The 23,017-nt window shown below is 53.5% G+C and overlaps 3 protein-coding genes across 7 annotated transcripts; 2 read left to right on the forward strand and 1 right to left on the reverse strand.

The window, feature by feature from the left end:
* Nucleotides 1–1,327: 1,327 nt before the first annotated feature.
* On the forward strand, nt 1,328–14,318 carry TBC1D10B (TBC1 domain family member 10B). 2 transcript variants are annotated; one of them, XM_059692300.1, is made up of 10 exons: nt 1,328–1,671; nt 1,870–2,571; nt 6,914–7,013; nt 7,308–7,415; nt 7,507–7,613; nt 11,149–11,263; nt 11,385–11,450; nt 11,632–11,821; nt 12,557–12,711; nt 12,802–14,318. In XM_059692300.1, exons 1-10 carry the CDS (start codon nt 1,328–1,330, stop codon nt 13,471–13,473), a joined length of 2,559 nt encoding a protein of 852 aa, XP_059548283.1. In that variant the 3' UTR covers nt 13,474–14,318. The 2 variants fall into 2 exon arrangements, with proteins under 2 accessions (XP_059548283.1, XP_059548282.1); XM_059692299.1 differs by having other exon boundaries at nt 1,328–2,571.
* LOC132232554 (uncharacterized) lies at nt 14,309–16,679 on the reverse strand. The gene is made up of 6 exons (XM_059691933.1): nt 16,591–16,679; nt 16,207–16,324; nt 15,644–16,079; nt 15,417–15,514; nt 14,929–15,081; nt 14,309–14,669 (listed from the first exon to the last, which is right to left on the reverse strand). Exons 1-6 carry the CDS (start codon nt 16,677–16,679, stop codon nt 14,532–14,534), a joined length of 1,032 nt encoding a protein of 343 aa, XP_059547916.1. The 3' UTR covers nt 14,309–14,531.
* CD2BP2 (CD2 cytoplasmic tail binding protein 2) lies at nt 16,018–21,051 on the forward strand. Of its 4 annotated transcripts, none has more exons than XM_059692301.1 (7): nt 16,018–16,147; nt 16,663–16,755; nt 17,545–17,680; nt 17,797–17,954; nt 18,058–18,493; nt 18,568–18,674; nt 18,727–21,051. In XM_059692301.1, exons 2-7 carry the CDS (start codon nt 16,678–16,680, stop codon nt 18,856–18,858), a joined length of 1,047 nt encoding a protein of 348 aa, XP_059548284.1. In that variant the 5' UTR covers nt 16,018–16,147; nt 16,663–16,677; the 3' UTR covers nt 18,859–21,051. The 4 variants fall into 4 exon arrangements, with proteins under 4 accessions (XP_059548284.1, XP_059548288.1, XP_059548287.1 ...); XM_059692305.1 differs by having other exon boundaries at nt 16,019–16,147; nt 18,748–21,051; XM_059692304.1 differs by having other exon boundaries at nt 16,086–16,147; nt 16,574–16,755.
* The last annotated feature ends 1,966 nt before the right edge of the window (nt 21,052–23,017 follow it).

Consider the following 23,017-nt stretch of genomic DNA (forward strand, 5'->3'; position numbering starts at 1 on the left):
TGGGGCAAATTGAAAGGATGAGGTGTGAGGACTTGGGGCTTGGGATTCCCACAGGAAATGGCGGATTCAGAGAAATTGGCCACTGGAGGTTTGGGCTATAGTCGCCTGGGCTTGAAGTGTAGGAATTGGTTGGGAGCCGGGTCGAGACTCAGACAGAGTGGAGGTGGAGAGCGCTGGATCGGGGCACTGGATCTGTGTCAGAGCTCAGGACCTCACCTGCCACCGGGGTGGGGGAGAGCGAGGGGAGATCGGGAGCTGGCTGGAGAATGGGGGCCCAGAAAGGACTCGGGCAGGGCAGCACGGCATCCTGATTGGCTAAGGGTTTCGCTAATGCCCCCGGCCCCCGTCTCTACTCCGCGCTGTCCCCAACTGTCACCTCCCTCCGGCGCTAGTCTCCGGCTGTCACCGATATCCCTGGGCTGGCACCGCCTGCTGGCAGCACCCCTCCCCTTTGGCTGTGGCTAAAGTGAGAGAATGCGCTCATTGGCTGACGAGGCAAATTAATTGCAAATTTGGCCCGCCCCCCAGCTGTCATTCCTTCTGACCTTCTTGGGAGACGTAAAGGATATCGCAGCTCTTCCTATTGACTGCAGATGCTGTCTGTCACCGCCCAAATAGATGTGACTGTCTGTCAATTTGACCTCCGCCTATTCCTTTTCATTGGCTGCCTTTTTATCTTTTATTTTAGCCAGGCCCGCCTCTTCTCGCACAGTACCCGCCTCCTTCCGCGGTCATTCACTCTCCCGCAATTTTTATTGGCCAGGAGGTTCAGCTTCCTGATTTTCTATTAGTTGCTCCTTTCGTCCCGCCTCCCCCTACCTTCACCCGCCCTCTCATTGGTCTCATACCTTTTCTCCATTTCCTCTTCCCACCTCCAACCTCACCCACCCGTACAACGATTGGCAGAAACCCAGTTCCCTTTCTCCTATTATTCGCCCAAGCCCTCTAACGAGGCGGGAACAAAAAGAAGCGCGATGGGACCGCCCGCGCGCAGGCGTGAAACGCCGCAACGCTGGCCGCTCAGCCGGCACCCGGTCGTGTGCGCAGGCGCGAGGTCGGTTGCTCGCCCAAAGCAGGAGGGAGGGGGCGGCGGCGAGAGAGAGGTAGGGGTGAGAGGGCGCGAGAGAGACCCCGGCACCCGGAGCCCCCGGACCCGAGCGCCGCCTCCGCGGGCCGGCGGCCGCCCGCGCGCCGTCCCCGCCCCCAGCGCGCGCCGGGCCGCGCCCTTCACCTCCCCTTCCTCGACGGGCGATGCGGAGCGGCCTGAGGGCGGCGCCTTCTGCGGCCGTCCTGGCCGGGAGGGGGATGTGAGGGGCGGCCCGCGGCCATGGAGACGGGCCCGGCGCCCCTTGTGGCCCCGCCACGCCGTCATGGCGCCCCCGCGGCCCCCTCGCCGCCGCCCCGCGGCTCCCGGGCCGGGCCCGTCTTAGTGGTGGCTCCGGGGCCGCCAGTGACCACGGCCACTTCAGCCCCGGTCACCCTGGTGGCCCCCGGAGAGGCGCGGCCCACCTGGTTACCGGGGCCCACCCAGACCTCGGCCCCGGCTTCAGCCCCGGCCCCGGCTTCAGCCCCGGCCCCGGCTTCAGCTCCGGTCCCGGCTTCAGCCCCGGCCCCGGCTTCAGCTCCGGTCCCGGCTTCAGCCCCGGTCCCGGCTTCAGCTCCGGCCCCGGCCTCAGCTCCGGTCCCGGCTTCAGCCCCGGCCCCGGCATCAGCCCCGGCCCCGGCTTCAGCCCCGGCCCCGGCTTCAGCTCCGGTCCCGGCTTCAGCCCCGGCCCCGGCATCAGCCCCGGCCCCGGCTTCAGCTCCGGCCCCGGCCTCAGCTCCGGTCCCGGCTTCAGCCCCGGCCCCGGCTTCAGCCCTGGCCCCGACGGTCACGGGCAGCACAGTGGTGATGCTAACACTGGAGGCCTCACCCGAAGCGCAGGTCTCCTCCGGCCCGGAGGTCTTGATGCCCGCGGCAGTAATCGGAGACCAGACGTCAATGGCTCACGCCCTAGGGGCAGACTCTCCAAAGACGGAGGAGACTAGAACCTCACCCGCCTCTGGACCAGGAACCTCCGCCGGGACCTCCACCAGAACCTCGTCCAGAACGGCTCCTGGAGCCCTGACCGCCAAACCCCCGCTTGCCCCCAAGCCGGGAACCACAGCGGCCTCAGGAGTGACTGCACGGATTGCAGCAGTGACAGCAGGACAGGTGACAAGTGGACCTGGAGCAGCAACATCGGCAGCAACAGGACCGGTTCCAGAGGACCCCTCCGGGTCCGGCACAGGGCCTTCAGGGACTAGTGAGGCTCTGGTCGCGGTTGTGATGGTGACCCCTGCTCCAGAGCCTGCAGAAAACTCTCAGGATCTAGGCTCCATGTCCAGCCTGGGACCTGGCATCTCTGGGCCTCGAGGGCAGGCCCCGGACACTATGAGCTACGTGGACTCCGTGAGCCTCATGTCTGGGACCTCGGAGTCCTTGGTGGATGATGGGAGCTCCGTGGGCTCCGACTCAGAGATGAACGGGCTGGCCCTGCGGAAGACGGACAAGTATGGCTTCCTTGGGGGCAGCCAGTACTCGGGCAGCCTGTGAGTACCCAGTGGGGCTGCTTCAGTGAAGCAGGTTTTGGGGGTGGGGGGAGAAGTAGCTTGCTCAGACTCTGATAGCCCAGCCTCCTCTGAGGATCCAGGGGTGACAGTGGGTGTGGGATACCTGGCGATTCCTATCATGCCCTAGCCTAGAGCATCCTCACCCAGAAGTGGTGCACATGTTTGTGAGTTTCAGAGCAGGTGTCAGGAGTTCTGGGTTTGAGCCTAACCTTTGCCTTTGGTGGGTTGTGTGCCCTTGAGCTGGTGTCTTCCCCATTTCTGTGCTCAGTTTATGAAATGAAAGGCTGAATGAGGTGATATCTAAGATCATCCCAGCTCCTTTATTTGAGACTCTAGCTTTGAGCCAGATATTCTACAGTGTTGGCTGGGCAGGGTTCTGGTAGAGATCTTTGGTCCCCTAGTGGGAGAGTCTGTGAGTGAAGCAGGCGTGGCACCTTCCTCATAACCATAGGTCTGATGGGGTGGGGAGGTGGAGAAATCTGGTGATGGAGGGAGACTCTGAAAACAGGGCCCCTCTGCGGAACAGAGGACAGTCTTGTGTTTTCACTGAGGGAAAGGGGGTGGGGAAGGTCTCTTCCCCATTTTCTCATCTCCCCAGCCCAGCTTACTCTTTCCTAGTTCCCTCCAGGGGCCTGAGTCACTCCTGAGGGGGGGGTGTGATCACCTCCGGCTTCTTCCTTCTCTCTCTTTGGATCCTGCACATTGTTCTGCTACCCCTGTAACCTGCTGGTCAGCTCAGCATCACCTGAGTACCCAGGTGGCAGGCCCTGTGCAGGATGTTAAGGATAAAACAGTCATTTCAAGTTGCTCATCATTTAGAGGGAGAAATATACCTAAATACTTGGTTTCAATGTATGTTAGGTTTCACTTAGAGATGGTCACAGGATTTTGTGAGCACCTGGGGAAGGGATGTTTTGCCCAGTCTGGGAATCCTGCTGAAGCTAATCTGAATCTTAAAGAATATGTAACATTTAATCATGGCTGGGCCTGTTGGGGTTGGTGGAGGACCTGCCTGGTGGTGAGAGAATATTCTAGTCAGGGATTATTACCCACCAAAAAAAAAAAAAATAAAAAAAAAAAATAATAAATCAGAAAACCTTTGTGCACCAACATTCTTGGTCCTGTAAGAGGAAGGCAACTGAAATTTGACCCTGATGCTTTCCCACGCTTGAGGGATGTGCTGTACCCAATTTACAAATGAAGAAGCAATTGAATGAATTGCTCTGCTCAGTCTGGATCTCTGTGACCAATGGCTCTCTCCTTAACACCATGCTATCCTAAGGAACACTTAGATTGAATTGGATTTTAGTGAGCCCCACTTATGCCAGGCACTGTGCTGAATGCTGTTTCTCTGCTTTATAGTTTTGTCCCTCTGAAATCCATCTGTGCTGGAGGAATCTACTGAGACACAAGGCTGACTGGGCCATATGTACCTTAAAACTTTTAGTGGCTCCCCACTGGCCACAGGTTAAAGTCCAAGTGCTTTAGCCTGCGCATAGGCTCATTATCTGGCCCTGCCAGCCCCTGTGGTCTGCTCTCCTGCCGCTCCTCACCGAGCACTTCGTGCTGTGCTCCTGTTGAACTGATTCACACTCAGGCCAGGGATACCTTTCTCCCCCTTTTCCCGCTAAGTTCTACCCAGCCTTTTGTGGCTTACCTCACAGGTCCCCTTCTCCAGGAAGCCTTTCCTGATATCCACTCCCCTACTTCAATTAGATGCCTCTTCTGTGCATTTTTAAAATTTTTTGTTTTTTTCTTTTTGTTAATCCTCACCGGAGGATATTTTTCCATTGATTTTTAGAGAGAGTGGAAGGGAGAGGGACACAGAGAAACATTGATGTAAGAGAGACACATCAATTGATTGCCTCTCGCACACACCCTAACCAGGGCCAGGGATTGAGCTTGCAACTGAGGTACGTGCCCTGGACTGGAATCAAACCAGGGATTCTTCAGTCCGTAGGCCGACACTCTCCACTGAGCAAAACCGGCTAGGGCTTATTTTTCTTATTTTTTAAAAATATATTTTTTATTGAATTCAGAGAGGAAGAGGGAGGGAGAGAGAGATAGAAACATAAGTGATGAGCCTGGCCAGCGTGGCTCAGTGTTTGAGCGTCGACCTATGAACCAGGAGGTCACGGTTTGATTCCCAGTCAGAGCACATGCCTGGGTTGTGGACCCGATCCCCAGAGTGGGGCATGCAAGAGGCAGCCAATCACGATTCCCTGTCATCATTGATGTTTCTATCTCTCTCCTTCTCCCTTCCTCTCTGAAATCCATAAAAATATATTAAAATAAAAACAAAAAAGAAACATCAATGCTGAGAGAGAATCATTGATTGGCTGCCTCCTGCACTCCACACAGGGGGGATCAAGCCCACAACCCAGGCATGTGCCCTGGGGACCTCCTGGTTCATAGGTTGCCGCTCAACCACTGAGCCACACTGGCCAGGCTCTTCTGTGCATTTTTAAAAACATATTTATTTTTTAAATTAATTTCAGAGAGGAAGGGAGAGAGAAATAGAACCGTCAATGATGAGAGAATCATTGATCGGCTGCCTCCTTCAAGCCCCAAATTGGGGATCGAGCCAGAAATCTGGGCATGTGCCCTGACCAGGAATCGAACCGTGACCTGGTTCATAGGTTGACGCTCAATCACTGAGCCATGCTGGCCGGGTGAACCCTCTCTTTTAATAGTCCTTTATATACAGTTTCTCAATAGACTTCTCATCTCTTTGTGTTTTTCTTTTGTTAGTTTAAAATATATTTTTATTGATTTCAGAGAGGTAAGGAGAGAGAGATAGAAACATCAGTGATGAGAGAGAATCATTGATTGGCTGCCTCCTGCGTGCCCTGCACTGGGGATTGAGCTTGCAATCCAGGTATGTGCCCTTGACTGGAATCAAACCTGGGACCCTTCAGTCCACAGGCTGATGCTCTATCCACTGAGCCAAACCAGCTGGGGCTCCCATAACTTTGTGATGTAGGTTGTGACATCCCTGTTTTACAGATGAGGAAGAGACTCAGGTTATCACTTATCAAGACACTCCGACTTCTAAGGACAGAAATGGGATTTGAGCTCAGGTCTGTCTGGAAACCCCAAGCTCTTTCTTCCATTCCACTCACCTCCTGGTATTGACTCCTAAAAGTAATTATTTCAAGACTGATGGGGACCTTGGCTGGGTAGTTCACTCAGTTAGAACATCGTCTCTATATGCCAAGGTTGTGGGTTTGATCCCCAATCAGGGCACATACAAGAATCAACCAATGAATGCATAAATAAGTGGAACAACAAATTGAAGTTTCTTTCTCTCTTGTTCTCTTTCTGTCTCAAATCAACAAAAATATTTTTTAAAGTCTATTAAAAAAAAAGACTGATGAGGCATCTTGATGTGTAGCTCTGACAGACAGTGAGCAAACAGTGTAAGGAAAGCTTCATTTGCCTGGGAGTCGGGGGTGATTTCAGAGAGGAGGAGGTAAAGAGAATTGCAGGTGGCCCAAGGGAATCTCAAGAGTCTGATAGGAGGAAACTTAAGACAGTTGCTTCTAAGGAGACAGAGAAGTATATTCTATATTTTATTTTATGGGTAATAATTGTTATTATCTCCTGCACCCCTATATGTATTATCTCATATAAACTGTCAGGTAGATATTATTTTTCTCTACATCTTATACATGAGGAAATTGAGGCTTAGAGGAATTAAGTGACTTACCCAGGATATACAATAAATAAGTGTTAAAAGATAGAACTTGAATTTAGGTCTAATGCAAACTATGGTTTTACATATTCTGTACTCTCTCCCCAAACTTATATACATCAGAAGTAGGATTTAAACCAGGGGTGGGCAAACGTTTTGACTCGAGGGCCACAATGGGTTCTTAAACTGGACCGGAGGGCCGGAACAAAAGCATGGATGGAGTGTTTGTGTGAACTAATATAAATTCAAAGTAAACATCATTACATAAAAGGGTACGGTCTTTTTTTTTTTTTTTTTTTTAGTTTTATTCATTTCAAACGGGCCGGATCCAGCCCGCGGGCTGTAGTTTGCCCACGGCTGATTTAAACACACGTCTGTATAGAAATCCAACATGAGAACACAATCTCTGTGCAGAGATTCCTTCCAAAGGGAAGAAGTCCTTTCAGTTTGGTTAACTAGGGCCTTGGATAGTTAAATGGCCAGACATCTGATGTTTGGCAGCTCACAAAATGTTTTTATGTCCAGTCTCTCATTTGAGCCTGGAGAGGTGGCTTGCCTCAGTTCCCTCAGCAATCCAGGTATTACACTACTGCTCCTGACCCTTTCCATGCTTCCCCCGTCCCGCAGAGAGAGCTCCATTCCCGTGGATGTGGCTCGGCAGCGGGAGCTCAAGTGGCTGGAGATGTTCAGTAACTGGGATAAGTGGCTGTCACGACGTTTCCAGAAGGTTTGAGAAGGCTAAGTGGTGGGCAGGGCAGTGCACAAGGGGCAGGGGCAGGGTGGGCCCCGGGGCTCTGGGGGAGCCCAGGAACATGGTAGTATCTGCTCTATGGACCGTGCTGGGGAGAAGTGGGACTTGGGCCTGGGGAAGGAGTAACTTTAAGCCAGGCAAGGTCTAGTGGAGTGGAGTTAAGCCTGTGGATGTGGGCGGGGTGTCCCAGGGAGCCTGAGGATTGCTGGGGGAGACTGGGAGGCTGGGCCAGTCCCTGAAGCTGTTCCCCTGCCTGCCATTCTGCCTTAGGTGAAGCTGCGCTGCCGGAAGGGAATCCCCTCCTCCCTCAGAGCCAAGGCCTGGCAGTATCTGTCCAATAGCAAGGAACTCCTGGAGCAGAACCCGGGCAAGTTTGAGGTGTGTCCAGGGTGTGGGGCCATGTGACACTGGCTGAGGGATGTCATCAGCTCCCCCAGATCCTGAGGTAATTGTTGCTTTCCCACTGCAGGAGCTGGAACGGGCTCCTGGGGACCCCAAGTGGCTGGATGTGATTGAGAAGGACCTGCACCGCCAGTTCCCTTTCCATGAGATGTTTGCTGCTCGAGGGGGGCATGGGTAAGGTGGCCTGGCCACGTGGGTTAGTTAGCAAACGTTTGTTGGTGGCTCCGGGTGAATACAAGACAGTTGAAAGCAGGTCATGCTCTCCAGGACTTCTAGAAGGCTGGTCCTTTGTGGATTGAGTGTCAAGCCATATTGAGGGACGTGTTCTCAGAAGACTCTGACTTGGTGGGTGGGGCTGGGGGTCTGTTGTAGGGGCAAGAAAGGGAGGCACAACAAGGGCTCATGGCATTGAGCTAGGCTTTGAAGGCTAGATGGGAGCAGAGCAGGGGACAAGGTTTTCCTGCCTGGGGGGTATGTAAACTATGTTTGGGCAGTGAGGCTGGAAAAGTAGTTTAGGGCCAGATCACGAAGGGCCCTTAAATACTGTGCCAAGGCACTTGAACTTTTGTTTTTTCCCAGGCTTTTCCGAGTGTATTTTTACTGCTCCCCAGTAATATGCAAGTTGATCTCAGGTGGTTCTCGGATGGACATTTTTTATCAACAAGTTCATCCTTTCAGTAAATATTTATTGAGCATCTACTATCTGCTAGGCACTCTTTTAGTCACGGATGACAGCAGTGAACAAGAGACAAAAACTCTTGCCCTCATGGGTCTTACTATATTTTAGTGGGGATAGACAGTAAGATGAAAGAAAATATGTTGTATGTGAAATAAATGATGGTAAGTAATAAAGAGGAGTTTAAGAGGGGAATAGAGAATGTGAATGGAAATTGGGGTTTAAGTGATTGGATCTGACTTTTATTTTTAGAGAGCGAGGAAGGGAAAGGGATAGATAGAAACATTGATGAGAGAGAAACATCATCAACGGGCTGCCTCCTGTACACCCCCCGTTGGGGATCGGGCCAGCAACCCGGGCATGTGCCCTGACTGGGAATTGAACTGGTGATTTCTTGGTTCATGGGTCTATGCTCAACCACTGAGCAACACCGGCTGAGCAGATCTGACTTTTATTTTACTTTTTTTGTTAATCCTCACCTGAGGATATTTTTTCCATTGATTTTTTAGATAGAGTAGAAGGGATGGGGAGAGGCAGAGAGAGAGAGAGAGAGAGAGAGAGAGAGAGAGAGACATCGATGTATGAGTGACACATTGGTTGCCTCCTGCACGGGGTCTAGGATTGAGCCTGCAACCCAGGTATGTGCCCTTGATCGGAACTGAACCTGAGACCCTTCAGTCTACAGGCCGATGCTGTAACCACTAAACAACTGGCTAGGGCTGACTTGTATATTTTAAAAGGCTCATCCTGGCTGCTGTGCTAAGGATAGCCTATAAGGAGACAAGGACAGAAGCAGAGAAAACAGTGAGGAGACTATTTCCATAATCCAGGAGAGATGTTGATAGATAAGGATCATAGCAGTGGAACTCCTGGGAGAAATGGTTGGATTCTGGTTATATTTGGAAGCTAGAGCCAAAAGGATTTTCCAGTCGATTAGATGTGGAGTGTGTGAGAGAAAGAGAAGGAGGAGTTATCAATGACTCTTAAGGTTTTTGGCCTGAGAAACTGGAAGAATGGAGTTACCATATGCTGATACGGATGGGAAAACGGGGAAAGTAAGTGTGGGAGGTATATCAGGAGTTCAGTTTTGGAATGTGTAGTTTGAAATGCTTATTGGACATCAAGATGGAGTTGTCAAGTAGGTTGGAGGTAAATATATATAATTAAGGATTTCGGGGAGAGGTTTAAATTGGAAATAAATTGGAAAGTGAAGACCTGTCACTCTCTAGATGGGACTAAATCTCACCCCTGAGACTGGATGAGGTTGTCAAGGCAGCAAGTGTATAAATGAAGGGAAGCTGAGAGACTGAGCCCTGCAGCTCCAACATTTTTAAGAATAGTAATTACTGAGAATGAACCAGTAAATGGACTGGAAGAAGCTGGAGAGGTAGAAGGAAAACCAGGACTATGTGATTCCTGGAAGCAAAGTGAAGAGTTTTAGAATCGGCTGTATGAAATGCTTCTGATGGGTCAAGTAAAGTCAAGTTGCAAATTGACCTCTGGACTAAAACTGTGGGAGGCCTTAGATCAGTGATGGCGAACCTTTTGAGCTCGGCATGTCAGCATTTTGAAAAACCCTAACTTAACTCTGGTGCTGTGTCACATATAGAAATTTTTTGATATTTGCAACCATAGTAAAACAAAGACTTATATTTTTGATATTTATTTTATATATTTAAATGCCATTTAACAAAGAAAAATCAACCAAAAAAATGAGTTCGCGTGTCACCTCTGACATGCGTGTCATAGGTTGCCATCACTGCCTTAGATAAAAACAGTTTTGTGGGGAACAGTGGACTAAAGCCTCGCTGGAGAAAGGGAAGAAAGAAATTGAAGACAGTGAACCTATACTCTGGCGGAGTTTCACTTAATAGGTAAGGAAGGAAACAGTGTGATATTTGGAGAGGAAAGTGAGGTCAAGAGACTTACTTTAAACTAAAGGAAATAAAAGATGTAGTTTGCCAATGGGAATGATCTAGTAGAGGGAGAAAAATCGATGATGCAGGAAAGATGGGAAGGTTATTGGAGATGGCCTGTGTAGGCAAGGGGATGAGATCCAGTCCCAAGTGGAAAGGCTGTGCTTGTCCAGGATCACTGACAGTTCACCCGTAGCAACAGGGGGGAAGGCAGGGCATAAAAACAGACAGGTATTAGGTAACTAACTAGTATATCAAACCTGTCATTTCATGGATGCTATTGCAAAGTGGAGAATAATAGGGGTGGAATGCAGATAAAGCACAAACGAAGATCACACTTCAGTGGCTGAATTTTGGAAACACGGTTGTAAGCAGTGGTCAGGAGTATGTGTGTGACTGGATGCAGGGAGATGATCTGGGTAAGTGATGAAGGTGTGAGCTGTGAAGTGGTTGTGAAGGAACAGATGGAATAAATTTAGGTCGTAATGTTGAGAAGACTGTGATTAGCCATGGGAGTAAAGGAAGGCTTTCTGTTTTCTGATGTGGGGTTGAGTGGATGGAATTCCCAGATACAGCGTTGGGGCACCCTCAAGGAAGAGGAGCAAGTCTAGGGAAGAGAGTTTATTCTTTTGGATGTAGAGACAAGAGAAAGGTCTAAGGCACACCTGGCTTCCCAAGCCTTCACCTAGAAGCAGGGCCCATTGGTGGTGGTGGTTTGGGAGGGGGGCATGATACAAACATTCAGACTGTTAGAGGAGGACTGAAGCTGTGGCTATTGAAAGCTTCTGCAAGAAGATGACCTTGAAGGTTTATTGGATGCTGGCAGATGGAGAGAGAGCGAACACAGACTGCTGGGAATGGTAGGGAGCACGTGGGGTGTGCAGGCAAGGGTGGAAGTTGCAGCCTGGAATGTTTTGTGTGATCTGAGTCTTTGGTTTAAGCTTGATAGGCAGGACTAGGGAGGGGATTGAGGTGTGTGGTAGTAGAGCTCAGAAGTTAATCTGGAATTAGATTTAGGAGGGGTCTGGGCTGGGGCTGCAGGCTGGGCAGATTTAGTTTGGGGCAGAGAGCTTCCAACTCTTGTGCTTGCCCTCATGGTTTTTCCCGATACCCACAGGCAACAGGACCTGTATCGAATCCTTAAGGCCTACACTATCTACCGGCCCGACGAGGGCTACTGCCAGGCACAGGCCCCAGTGGCTGCAGTGCTGCTCATGCACATGCCTGCTGAGGTCAGCATACTGTGGTCCTGGTTGTGGAGGGGGTGGGGAGGATCTTGGCCTACAGTGGTGATGGGGGAGCTCTCTGCTCCATTTCTCAGGCCCCCTCCCTCCTTGTTTTTGCCCTTCTCAGCAAGCCTTTTGGTGCCTGGTACAGATCTGCGACAAGTACCTCCCGGGTTACTACAGTGCAGGGCTGGTGAGTACCTGAAGGCTTGGTACAACAGGCTGACTTTTCCCCAAGGCTGCAGGGAGGTCTTTGTCCTGCCCCACCCTCTGCCCTTCTGTCCCCTCTGCTCTGGGCCTTGCCCACTGAGGTGAGGATCCCCTGCTCAAGGGGGCCACAGCAGGCCCCTTCTCATGGCTCATCTCACCTTTAGGAGGCCATTCAGCTGGACGGAGAAATCTTTTTTGCACTCTTGCGCCGTGCCTCCCCACTGGCACACAGACACCTGCGGCGGCAGCGCATTGACCCCGTGCTCTACATGACAGAATGGTTCATGTGCATCTTTGCCCGTACTCTGCCCTGGGCGTCAGTGCTGCGTGTCTGGGATATGTTCTTCTGTGAAGGTACATTTGTAGGGGTTTTCACGGTGCCTGCCAGGCGGTGGTCTGCTGATAGGAGGTGCTTGTTGGGTCTGGGGGTTGGAACCTGAGGCCTGGTCTTGGCTCTGCCACTAACCCCAGAGCTGACTCTCCCTCCCAAGAACCTGAAACCCATGGCAGTTCATTTCCCATCTTGGGCCTCAGTTTCCTCATATGTAAGGTTTATAGTGGGCTGTGCCAGCACAGCCAAGGGTGATCCCGAGGCGGGGGGTGAAAGGATTAAAGAAAGACAGACAAGAGAATGAAAGCTGAGTCTCGGTGGGACGCTGCTCCCTGATGAGGAGACAGCACCGGCGCCCACAAGCCATGTCTTTATTTTATAGCAGATGCCACGAGGCAAAGTAGGGGTGTGATCACATTGTTTACAGCATTCTCGTGAGTTTCAACCTCACTCAACTACATGCACCCGAACTCTACCACAAGGCACGTGGGGCTACGTGTTTGGACCATAGGTTCAAGCTTATAACCACAGCCGTTGGCTATAATTGTGCTGCGAGGGCCCTGCCCTTCAGCTGGGACTTGCACGTGGCAATGAGAGGACCCTGTCCTTTCATTAGTCCGAGGCTTAAACCTGGCCAAAACACCGTACCCGCGCCCCACATTACAGTAGATAGGGATGGGAGCTGTGAGTCCCTCCTACATGGGACATGCTGAGGTCCCAGGCATGATCACCCGTGCTGTCTTTTCTCTACTCTGCAGGCGTAAAGATCATTTTCCGCGTGGCCCTGGTGTTGCTGCGGCACACACTGGGCTCAGTGGAGAAGCTGCGCTCCTGCCAGGGCATGTATGAAACCATGGAGCAGCTGCGCAACCTGCCCCAACAGTGCATGCAGGAGGACTTCCTGGTGCATGAGGTAGGCATGAGAGGCTTTGGCAAAGCCCAGATCTGCTTCAGGCCATCCCCACCTCATCTGCATCTTGGAACCCATTTCTTCTCCATCTAGGTGACTAACCTCCCAGTGACAGAAGCACTGATTGAGCGAGAAAACACAGCCCAGCTCAAGAAGTGGCGGGAAACCCGGGGGGAACTACAGTATCGGCCCTCACGGCGACTACATGGCTCCCGGGCCATCCATGAGGAACGCCGGAGGCAGCAGCCACCCCTGGGCCCCTCCTCTAGCCTCCTCAGCCTCCATGGCCTCAAGAGCCGGGGCTCCCTGGCAGCTGGAGGAGCCCCATCTCCACCCCCTCCCCACAGGGCCAGTGCTGGGCCTGCCCCAGGGCCTGTGGTCACCGCTGAGGGACTGCATCCGTCCCTTCCTTCGCCCACTGGTAACAGCACCCCGCTGGGTCCCAGCAAGGAGACCCGGAGGCAGGAGAAGGACCGGAGGCAGGAGAAGGAGAGGCAGAAACAGGAAAAGGAACGGGAGAAAGAGCGACAGAAACAAGAGAAAGAGCGGGAGAAGCGGGAGAAGGAGCGGCAGAAACAAGAGAAAGAGCGGGAGAAGGAACAGCAGAAGCAGGAGAAGGAGCGGCAGAAACAAGAGCGGCAGAAGCAGGACAAGGCCCAAGGCAGGAAGCTGTCGCTGCGTCGAAGGGCAGACGGGCCTCCAGCCCCCCAGGATGGTGGGGACAGGTCCTCGGCCTCCGAGACCCGGCAGGACGCTTACTTCTGACCTCTGCTCTGGGCCTGGACTGCATGGCCCCCTCCTCTTCCCTCAGCCAAGAGCAGACCCCTCAGCAAGCTGTCCCTCTTCCTGAGGAAAGTGGCTTGATTCCCCGTCTCCTTGCCAGCTGCTGATCCCTACAGCCAGGACAGTCAGTGCACGGGGCAGCTGCATTCTCTGAGGTAGCTGCTGAACAAGTCTGGAGCCCCTCACCTCCAGTTAGGTCGCGCTGGGGTCTCACTCTTGCCCCAGTTCCCTTTGGGGTCCCTTTCCAGGTGCTGTCCTGATTGGCCTTTTGTCACCAAAGGGGTGACTCTTGGCAATGGGGGAGTCAGTTTTCAGATTCTTACACTCCAGTTGCTCCCCTTACCCATGAAGTGGAGCTAGGTTCCTTTTTCTCTCCAGTCCTGCCCGCCTCCCCACTTCCTGGCCGGGGGCCTCCTTGACTTCTGGACATCTCTGTGTTGTAATGATGTATAAAGGACCTGGTTGGCCCAGGGGTGGGGGTGTTCGCTCCATCTTCTGTCCTTTGGTTCTCCTTCCACAGTGTTCTTGCACTCTATTTAAGGGGACATGCACTGGAACAGGAAATGTCCCCCACTTGCTCACCCACCACCGTCCTGCTCTCCTTCCTATTCACCCACCTTTCTCTATTCTCATGCCTCCCCTGCTTTGCCTCACCAGGACCCTCACCTTTCACCTTACTTCCTTCTAACCCTCCAGCCCCTATTTGGAAAAGGGGTCTTTTCTTGAGCTCCAGGGGGTGGAACCCAATGTTTACATTCTCTTCTGTATCTGCCCCCACCCCATGTGGCGCTTTGAGGAACCAGAAAAGAACCTGCTATTATACCTGGGCATGTCTCCTGCCTTGTTATTTGATGAAGGGGGTTAGAATAAGGACTAGAGAGGGAGGGAGCAAGTGATGAGTGAGCCAGGATCTATTGAAGCAGTTGGCTGGTCTTGGCAGGTAGGTACCCCTTGGCCTTTGGTCCATCTCTCAGCCATTCATCAACAAACAATGGTTGAGCTCCTGCCCCATCTTTGCCTGGGATCGGCTGTCTCCATTGTCACTGGCCGTCTCCATTGTCACTGGCCTCCGGAAGCCCTCTACGTATCAGCTGCAGTGCCCGGATCTCCTTCCCAAAGTGCTCATGCAACTCCTGGAACCTGGAGTGGGGACTGAGGGTGGCTAGAAGGCCACAGTCCTGGGGGGGATGTGGGGATGTGGGGGTGAGCTGGGCTCTTGGCCAGCTGCTTGGCACAGCTTTGGTACTGAGCCTCTAGCGGGTGGGGGTCGTAGCACAGCCAGCTGCCTCCAGCTCACCCCAGCCTGAACCCACAGCCAGGTTCCCCGCTCCTGGTTTTCTGCTTCCAGCCTGTAGGCCTGCCCAACTTCTGTGCCCTCTACCCCAGGGGTCAGGATGGTAAAGGCATAGGGTTCTGTGGCCCAAGGCATGGCTCCACCTGGCAGTTCTCCAACAGGATGAGGCCCAGGGGCATGTCTGCCTGGTGCTCCTGGTAGAAGAGGAGGCTTCCCCGGAAGATGAACCAGGGACCCTGGTAGCTGGTATTTTGGTCCTTCATTAGCATGATGCCCTCCAGGTCTGGAACCTGTACCTGTGGGAGAAACTGAGCACAGACTTCGGGTGCAGTTTCATGGTAGGACGATCTGGAGGAAACGGGCAGGAGGAGGGGTGGTCCATCTTGTTCCCCTGGGGACCCCCATGCTGCCTCCTATGGTCCGAGTAGGCTCTTCCTGGGCACAGCCTCAGCTTAGTGGGACTCAGGCTCTGAGTGCCCCCGCAGCACGGAGACACTTCCCCACCCAGCCCTGCCTCAGGCCAGGTTACAGAACCCGGGAAGGGCTCCTGGGCCGGGGCCTGTTTGCTAAGAGGGTCTTCATTCTGCGGCTGTGGTTGGAGAGGGGCTCTGGTGCCCTTTCCCGGGCCTACCTGAGATCGGGGCACAGGGGGCTCTGGCCTCGGTGCTGGGAGCCGGTGCCACGGCCACCTCTCCGGTAGCGGTAGCGGGGCCTTTCCACTTCGGAAGCCTAGAATCAGCCCCGGGAGAGGGTGGGTAAATTACTTCCCCTGCATCCTAAGGGGAGCTGGGTCCGGAGAGTGCCCACCCCGGTCCGGTCCGGGGCCTCAAGGCGGGCCAGCGGGAGAGCCAGGCTCACCCCAGGGAGAGGAGAGGGCCGATGACTGGCCGCCGAGCTGGGGAAGGATTTCCAATGGGATGGTGAGGGGCGCAGGGTTGGCCAGCCCTGAGGAAAGGTGACGCAACCCTAGAAAGAGTAACGAGGGCAGGACTCCATCGGCCCTGCTCGGATTTGCTCCGCACCGTGACCTGGCGCCCCCGTCCCCAGAGCCGCTACTGCTGTGGGAGGGAATGGACACTGCGTGGGGCCATCCCTCTCGCTCGATGGGGGTCCAGCAGCTCACAGGTCCCGTCTTCTCGTCATATTGCCCCGAACAGCTTACGTCACTTCTAAGAGGGGGTGTGACTTCCCCGCTCCGCCCGAACTCCCGCCCGCGGCGTCGGTTGGTCCTCCCTGGAGCGAAGCCACTTCCGGCCTTCCGGGCGCTCTCCACAGTTCCCTTCCGGGTGAAGGCCTGTGCCCCGGATGTAGCCCCGGCGCGAGCAGCTCCCCTTCCCTTGCCGGGCGGCCCAGGGTCCTTAGGTGAGCGCGCCGGGGGCTGCGTGAGTCCCGCGGCTCTGCCGCTGCTCTGAGCTGTGCACCCAGCCCGCGGCAGGTGGGGGCCAGCCCGCGGCGGAGTTGGGGGTTCGGCGGAGGGAGGAGCCGGGGGACCAGGGCGCTAGGTCCCGGGTCCGCCCGGACCTCACGGGCCCGAGGGAGCTGGGGTGGAGGAGCGGGTGTCAGCCCGCGGACCCGCGTCGCGACTGGACTGCGGGAGCCGGGAATGGGGTGGTCACGGGAGGAAGCCGGTCCCCGCGCGTCTCGGGTGGGGGTGCGGGTGGGAGCCCCTCCGCGTGCCCGCCTCTGGGACCCGCCCCCAGCAGCTCTCTTGGATGCCATCCCGGGTCCCGGGGCCTCTGGGCCGCCAACTCCCCTTCCGGCCCCGATTCTGTGCTGCTTCCCCCACAGCCTGGCTCTGTGCGCACCTGGCAGTGCTGCGCTGAGGGCCCTCTCGCGGCGAGTGTCCTCTCGCCAGTCCCCTCTGCTGTTTGGGGAAGACCCTCTGTGCAGCCATGCCGAAGCGGAAAGTGACCTTCCAGGGCGTGGGAGACGAGGAGGATGAGGAGGAGATCGGTGCTCCCAAGAAGAAGGTGAGGGGCCGGCCTCCGTGCTCTGGGGAGGAGTGAGGGGAGGGAACGGGAACTGGAGCCAGAGACGGGAGAAAGAACGGGTAGAAAGGGCAAGGTTTTCATGCTCTCTGCGAAGGGCGTTTGGGGGATTCTCAGGTTGAGTCCGGATCCTGGAGCATTTTGAGGAAGAGTGCGGGTGCGAAGAAAAAAAATTAATACTTTCCTCCCACCTTCTAAGTTCTTGTAGCTGGGCCAAAAATCAAATTAACAGGGGAAAATCAAATTTAATGCATGCACATGGGAAATTCACATAAGCATGACAATTCCAAACTCAGTGAGGCAACATTAGGTATATATGACATTTTAAAAACAGTTTTTTAAAAATTGATTTCAGAGCAGAAGGGAGAGGTAGAGGGAGATAGAAACATCAGTGATATGAGAGAATCATCGATTGGCTGCCTCCTGCACACCCCACACTGGGGATCTGTTTCTTTGTTACCAATGTTGTGGCCCCCCCCCCTCCCCCATAACAAACAAACAGAATTTCCGGAGGATGAGGCCCAGAAATCAGGATTTTAAAAAGGTTCCCAGGTGATTCTAATGTGCAGCCAAGGTTGAGAACCACTGCTATAGTAGGTTTCTTTTGTTTGTTGGGCAGGAAAGCAGGGAGGGCCAAAGGTTCTTTCTGAGTCTTGTTTCTTAATAGCTTAAAATTAATATTCCAAAAAGGCAGCTTCAGGTTGGCAAAACTTTGGTTCCCTTCAATAACCAGTAACCTGCATCTGTGGACTGTCTGACTCCTGCTCACAGCTAGTGGACCCTGTGGCTGGGGCAGGAGGCCCTGGGAGCCGCTTCAAAGGCAAACACTCTTTGGACAGCGATGAGGAGGATGATGATGATGAGGGGTCCAGCAAATACGACATCCTGGCCTCAGAGGATGTGGAAGGTGAGTTATACCCAAGAACTGACTCTGCTAGGGGAGCAAACGGGCTCCTGGGAATGTGGACGAAGGAGGCTCCTGGCTCTTGCCTGCCAGCATGGACACCTGTGTCTTCGGTGCAGGTCAGGAAGCAGCCACCCTCCCCAGTGAGGGCGGCGTGCGCATCACACCCTTCAACCTTCAGGAGGAGATGGAGGAGGGCCACTTTGATGCCGACGGCAACTACTTCCTGAACCGGGAGGCTCGGGTCCGAGACAGCTGGCTGGACGACATTGACTGGGTGTGGCCCCGGGGCTGGCATGGCCGGGGCTAGAGGCAGCAAGTGCTTGGGCCCTGCTGGCAGTTTGTAGGAAATAACCCCCCCCCCCATTTTCACATTGCAGGTGAAGATCAGGGAGCGGCCACCTGGTCAGCGCTCACCGTCAGACTCCGAGGAGGAGGACAGCCCGGGCCAGACACCAATGAGTCCCCAAGCCCTCCTGGAGGGCCTTCTGGAGCTCCTGCTGCCAAGAGAGACGGTGGCTGGGGCGCTGAGGCGTCTGGGGGCCAGAGGAGGAGGCAAAGGAGGTAGCAAGGGGCCTGGGCGGCCCAGTTCCCCCCAGCGCTTGGACCGGCTGTGCAGTTTGGCCGACCAGATGGTGGCTCGAGGCAACCTTGGTGTTTATCAGGAGACGAGAGAACGCTTGGCCATGCAGTTGAAGGGGTTGGGGTGCCGGACCCAGGGACCCCCTGACCCCACGCCCCAGCCTTCTCTGGACATGTTTGCTGAGGAAGTAGCAGAAGGGGAGCTGGAGACCCCAACCCCTGTCCAGAGAGGAGGTGAGATTTCAGGGCAGAGGTGGGGTGTGGGCGGGGGCAGGACCCTGGAAGCCCAAATGGCTTTGCTGTTTTAGAACCAGAGTCCCCAGGAGACGGCCTGCTGGATGTGATGTGGGAATATAAGTGGGAGAACACAGGCGATGCTGAGCTCTACGGGCCCTTCTCCAGCAGCCAGATGCAGGTAAGCCCGTCTGCCTCGTCTCTCCCTCCCAGCCCTCACAGTCCTCCTCCAGCTCTGCCCTCTCTTCCTGCAGACGTGGGTGAATGAAGGCTACTTCCCTGACGGTGTTTATTGCCGGAAGCTGGACCCCCCTGGTGGACAGTTCTACAACTCAAAACGTATTGACTTTGACCTCTACACCTGAGCCTTCTGAGGGCCAGTTTAGTGGCTCTTTCTTTCCTGGACTCTCTGGAGGAGGCCCCAGTTGCCTCAGGCAGTGAGGATATTGGGGGCCACTTTTCAGTCGATTTCCTTTCCCAATAAAAGTCTGTAGTTGTGTATTAGGCCCTTGACTGTCCTGATGGCCAGAAGCCAGGGACCTCCACAGCCCCTTTGGATTTGCCTCTGTCCTTGAGTGTTTCCTCATGAAGTTTCTCTTTGAGAGTTTCTGGCTTTTGTTTACCACTCCTAGGGGCAGAGCCAGGGCTGTCGGGTGTCCTGTGGCCTCCCCACCTGGACTCTGCTCACCATCTGAAAACCCCTTCACTCCCATGGCATTCTCCAGTGTGGGAGTTCCTGTTTCGCTGTTCTTAGGTCGTTGGCTGTTAGGACCCGAGTCTCCGTCCTTGCAGCTAGAATAGGATAGAGCCCCGGAAGTGGAGGTTTCAGGCCGTGAAGGGCTCGGATATCTGTTGGGTGTGAGCAGGAAGCCTGTATTGACCGGCTTCCACTGTCTCAAGCTCCTTAGGTGAAGCGCAGACTCAGCATCGGCACTTGAAGGACCCTTCAGCTGTCCATTGAACAAGCGCTGAGAGGGGCGGTGCCTCACTGGAGGTTACACAGCAAATCAGGCTTGGCACAGACCCAAGGGGCTCCTTTCCCAGACCTTTCTTGGTACCAGGTCTTTTCTGCCTGGCATTTGAGACCCTGGGCTCCCACAGTGTGCCTGGCACAGGGCTAGTGCCCTGAGGGGACTAAGATAACTGAGCTGGTCCCCTCCCAGGAATTCAGAGCTAGGGGGTGAGGGAGCGGGTGGAATTATACCACGTCTCAGGTATAATTCTATAGTGAGACCTGAACATCCCCGCCCCCCTCATCCCTTTAGTGCTGCCTTAGTCTCCTCACTTGCACCGAGTGAGGTTGATTCCTCCCCTTTTCACCTTGGCTGGCCATTGGGATCTCATGGGGAGCTGTAAAATTACTTCTCAGAGAATTGAGTGAGTTGATCTAGGTCTGGTTCTCAACCTTGGCTGCACATTAGAATCACCTGGGAATCTTTTAAAAATCCTGATGAGGCCCAGAAATCAGAGTTTAAAAAGATTCCCAGGTGATTCTAATGTGCAGCCAAAGTTGAGCACCACTCATCTAGGTAATGGCCTGGAGGCTGGGTCTTTTCAAGGTGCGGCCAGGTGAACGGCCTGACTCCCAAGACAGGGGACACCTGGGGCGGGATCGGTCCCTGGACCTGCTGTGGGACTCGCTGAGCATGTGTGTGGCCAGGGCTCTGGTGGAGTTCGTTAGTTGCTGGAGAGCTGAGCACCAGAGCCATGGGACACCTGGGGGGTGGGAGGGGCCAGGCCAGAACCAGGGGACACCTGATGTTCTAGTGAGGCCTACAATTTCTGTAATCATCACACCCACTCTAGTGCTAAGCCAGACCTGTTTTCATTGACTCCAAGGTGCCTTTGGCTGTAAAATGGTTTACTTCGTGTCATTAAAAAAGGAGACCCTACCCATTGCAGTTGTAAGATGTCATCGATTAGAAAGTGCATCGTGATTTCAGAAATGTTCAGGCGTGAAGAGAGGTCCCTTAGGACCAGTGAAGTGCAGCGCTCACCTTTATGTCCCGGTGACTAACTCATGGCGGTGCTTGGTGTTTGGTGACTAGATGGAAGGAAGCCGAGGGACAACTCCCCTGGATGTCCCACGGGCCCCTTAGGCTCCACCTGCTCAGCTCACCTCCCTTCCCCTCACTGCCTGTTCCTTTGTTCACCTCCCTGATGCCCCCCCGTGTGGGCAGGATAATTGCCCCCAAAGATGTCCACATCCTCAGTCCCAGAACCTGTGCATATGTGACCTTACATAGCAAAAGGGACTTTGCAGAAATGGTTGACTTTGAGACGAGATTATCGTGGATAATTGAGATGGGCCCAGTGTAATGGAGGGTCCTATGAAGGGAAAGGGCGGCAGGAGGGCCATAGTGAGGGAGGAGAAGCTGTTACTCTGCTGCCGACTTTGAAGATGGAAGGGCCGTGTGTCAGGAATGCAGTGGCCTGTAGAAGCTGGAAAAGGCAGGAAAACAAAGAAATGCAGCTCTATTGACAGGAGTTAGCCCAGTGAAAATAATTTTAGATTTCTGACCGCTAGACCTCTAAGAGAATAAAATGTGTTGTTTTAAGCCATTGAGTTTGTGGTAATTTGTTAAAGCCCCAATAGGAGCCGAAACCGGTTTGGCTCAGTGGATAGAGCGTCGGCCTGCGGACTGAAGGGTCCCAGGTTCGATTCCGGTCAAGGGCATGTACCTTGGTTGCGGGCACATCCCCAGTAGGAGATGTGCAGGAGGCAGCTGATCGATGTTTCTAACTCTCTATCTCTCTCCCTTCCTCTCTGTAAAAAATCAATAAAATATATTAAAAAAAAAAAAAAGCCCCAATAGGAAACCAACCCACACCCCACCCAACTGAATGCCTCTCCCCCTCATGAATATCCGTAAGTCTTCTGTGGCCATGTCTCTTTCAAGCCCTTAACAGCACTTAACTTTTACAGTAGTTTTGTATATTTACAAAAAATTTACAAGAGTAGTACAGAGAGTTCACGGTTTCCCCTGTTAACATCTGTCCGTGTACATTTGTTACAACTAACCACCCAACAACGTTACTATTTTTAAGTTATTGAGCTATCCACCCATTTAAAGCGAACAATTCAGTGGTTTTTAGTATATTCATGGTGTTGTGCAGGCATCACTACAATCTAATTTTGGAACATTCTTGCCTACCCAAGAGCCACCCCACCCATTAGCAGTTCCCATCACTCCCCATTTCCGCCCCCCCCCCCCCCCCCCACCCTTCAGTCTCTGGCAACCACTGATTTACTTCTGTAGATTTGCCTATTCTGGGCTTTCATACAGATGGAGTTGTACAATATGTGGTCTTTTGTGTCTGCTGCTTGCACTTGGCATATTTTCAAGATTCTAACGTGTAACAGTATTTTACCTTTTTGTTGTTGAATAATCTATTGTATGGATTTATGATATGTTGCTATTAACTATCCACACTTTTTTTTTTTTTTTTAATTTCAGAGAGAGGGAGGGAAGGAGAGAGACATCAACGATGAGAGAGAACCATTGATCAGCTGCCTCCAGCACTCCCCCTACTGGGGATCGAGCCTGCAACTCAGGCATGTGCCCTTGACTGGAATTGAACCTGGGACCCTTCAGTCTGCAGGCTGACGCTCAATCCACTGAGCCGAACCAGCTAGGGCCATCCACACTTGATATGGATTTTAATTATAAGTTTTCTCTAATGTCCTTTATCTGTTTCAGAATCCTTTAGGATACCACATTACGTTTAGTTGTCATACCTCTTTAGCTTCCTCTGGTGTGACAGTTTCTCAGACTTGTATTTGCTGACCTTGAAAGTTTTGGAAGCACTGGTTAGGTATTTTGTAATATATTCCTAAAATTTGGGCTTGTCTGGTATTTTTCTCATGATTAGATTTGGGTTATGGGTTTGGGGGAGGACGATCCGGGAGGTGAAGTTCCTTGTCTTTTACTGAAAGCCTCATGGCTCTACATTGCCCTCACAATAAAGTTCACAGGCTTGAAGCTGACTGAGAGGCCTCCATGGTTGGGCTGGACCCCAGTCCCACATCTGCCTTCCTTTCCTTTCTCCCTTACCTCCCCCCACTCCAGGCTCCAGCCTGTTCCAGAGCAGGGCAGCTCATTTCACTTCTCCAGGCTGGGCCAGTGATGCCTTTCTCTTCTCTGACTCCCTGGGGAAGGAAGGCCATTAAGGTGTCTGTTGTGACTTAGCTCTAGGCCTCCTTTTCCTAAAGGCTTCATGGCTCCGCCCCACTTCCCAGCTGGCTCTTCATTTCTCCCACTGCGCCCAGAAGCCCAGATGTCTGACAGCACCGAGCATTTTCTCCTGGTCTGTCTCCACCAGTTAGCCTGAGACGGGTCAGTGGTGATGAAGGAATAAGGAATGAGCCAATTCATCCCTGGTTCTGTGCCAGGGGGACAGCCCCCTCCTGAGCCAGGCTAGAGAGTGGGGGCCTCTGGGGCTGTCTGTCTTTGCTGCCCCAGGAAAGATGAGTGATCTGGGTGGGCGGTGTATAGGTGTCTAGACCCAAGGGTCTCTCAAAGG

Source organism: Myotis daubentonii, chromosome 4 (assembly GCF_963259705.1).
Source record: "Myotis daubentonii chromosome 4, mMyoDau2.1, whole genome shotgun sequence".
NCBI lineage: Eukaryota > Metazoa > Chordata > Mammalia > Chiroptera > Vespertilionidae > Myotis > Myotis daubentonii.

Coding starts and splice junctions, on each gene's coding strand:
- TBC1D10B (XM_059692299.1), top strand. CDS start 1,328: ATGGAGACGGGCCCGGCGCCCCTTGTGGCCCCGCCACGCCGTCATGGC. Junction 7,014..7,307: donor TGTCACGACGTTTCCAGAAG/GTTTGAGAAGGC, acceptor ATTCTGCCTTAG/GTGAAGCTGCGCTGCCGGAA. Junction 7,416..7,506: donor AGAACCCGGGCAAGTTTGAG/GTGTGTCCAGGG, acceptor TTCCCACTGCAG/GAGCTGGAACGGGCTCCTGG.
- CD2BP2 (XM_059692301.1), top strand. CDS start 16,678: ATGCCGAAGCGGAAAGTGACCTTCCAGGGCGTGGGAGACGAGGAGGAT. Junction 16,756..17,544: donor TCGGTGCTCCCAAGAAGAAG/GTGAGGGGCCGG, acceptor TCCTGCTCACAG/CTAGTGGACCCTGTGGCTGG. Junction 18,494..18,567: donor AACCCCTGTCCAGAGAGGAG/GTGAGATTTCAG, acceptor TTGCTGTTTTAG/AACCAGAGTCCCCAGGAGAC.
- LOC132232554 (XM_059691933.1), bottom strand. CDS start 16,679: ATGGCTGCACAGAGGGTCTTCCCCAAACAGCAGAGGGGACTGGCGAGA. Junction 16,080..16,206: donor CCCCACCTGCCGCGGGCTGG/GTGCACAGCTCA, acceptor TCCGGGGCACAG/GCCTTCACCCGGAAGGGAAC. Junction 14,670..14,928: donor TCCTGTTGGAGAACTGCCAG/GTGGAGCCATGC, acceptor CATCCCCCCCAG/GACTGTGGCCTTCTAGCCAC.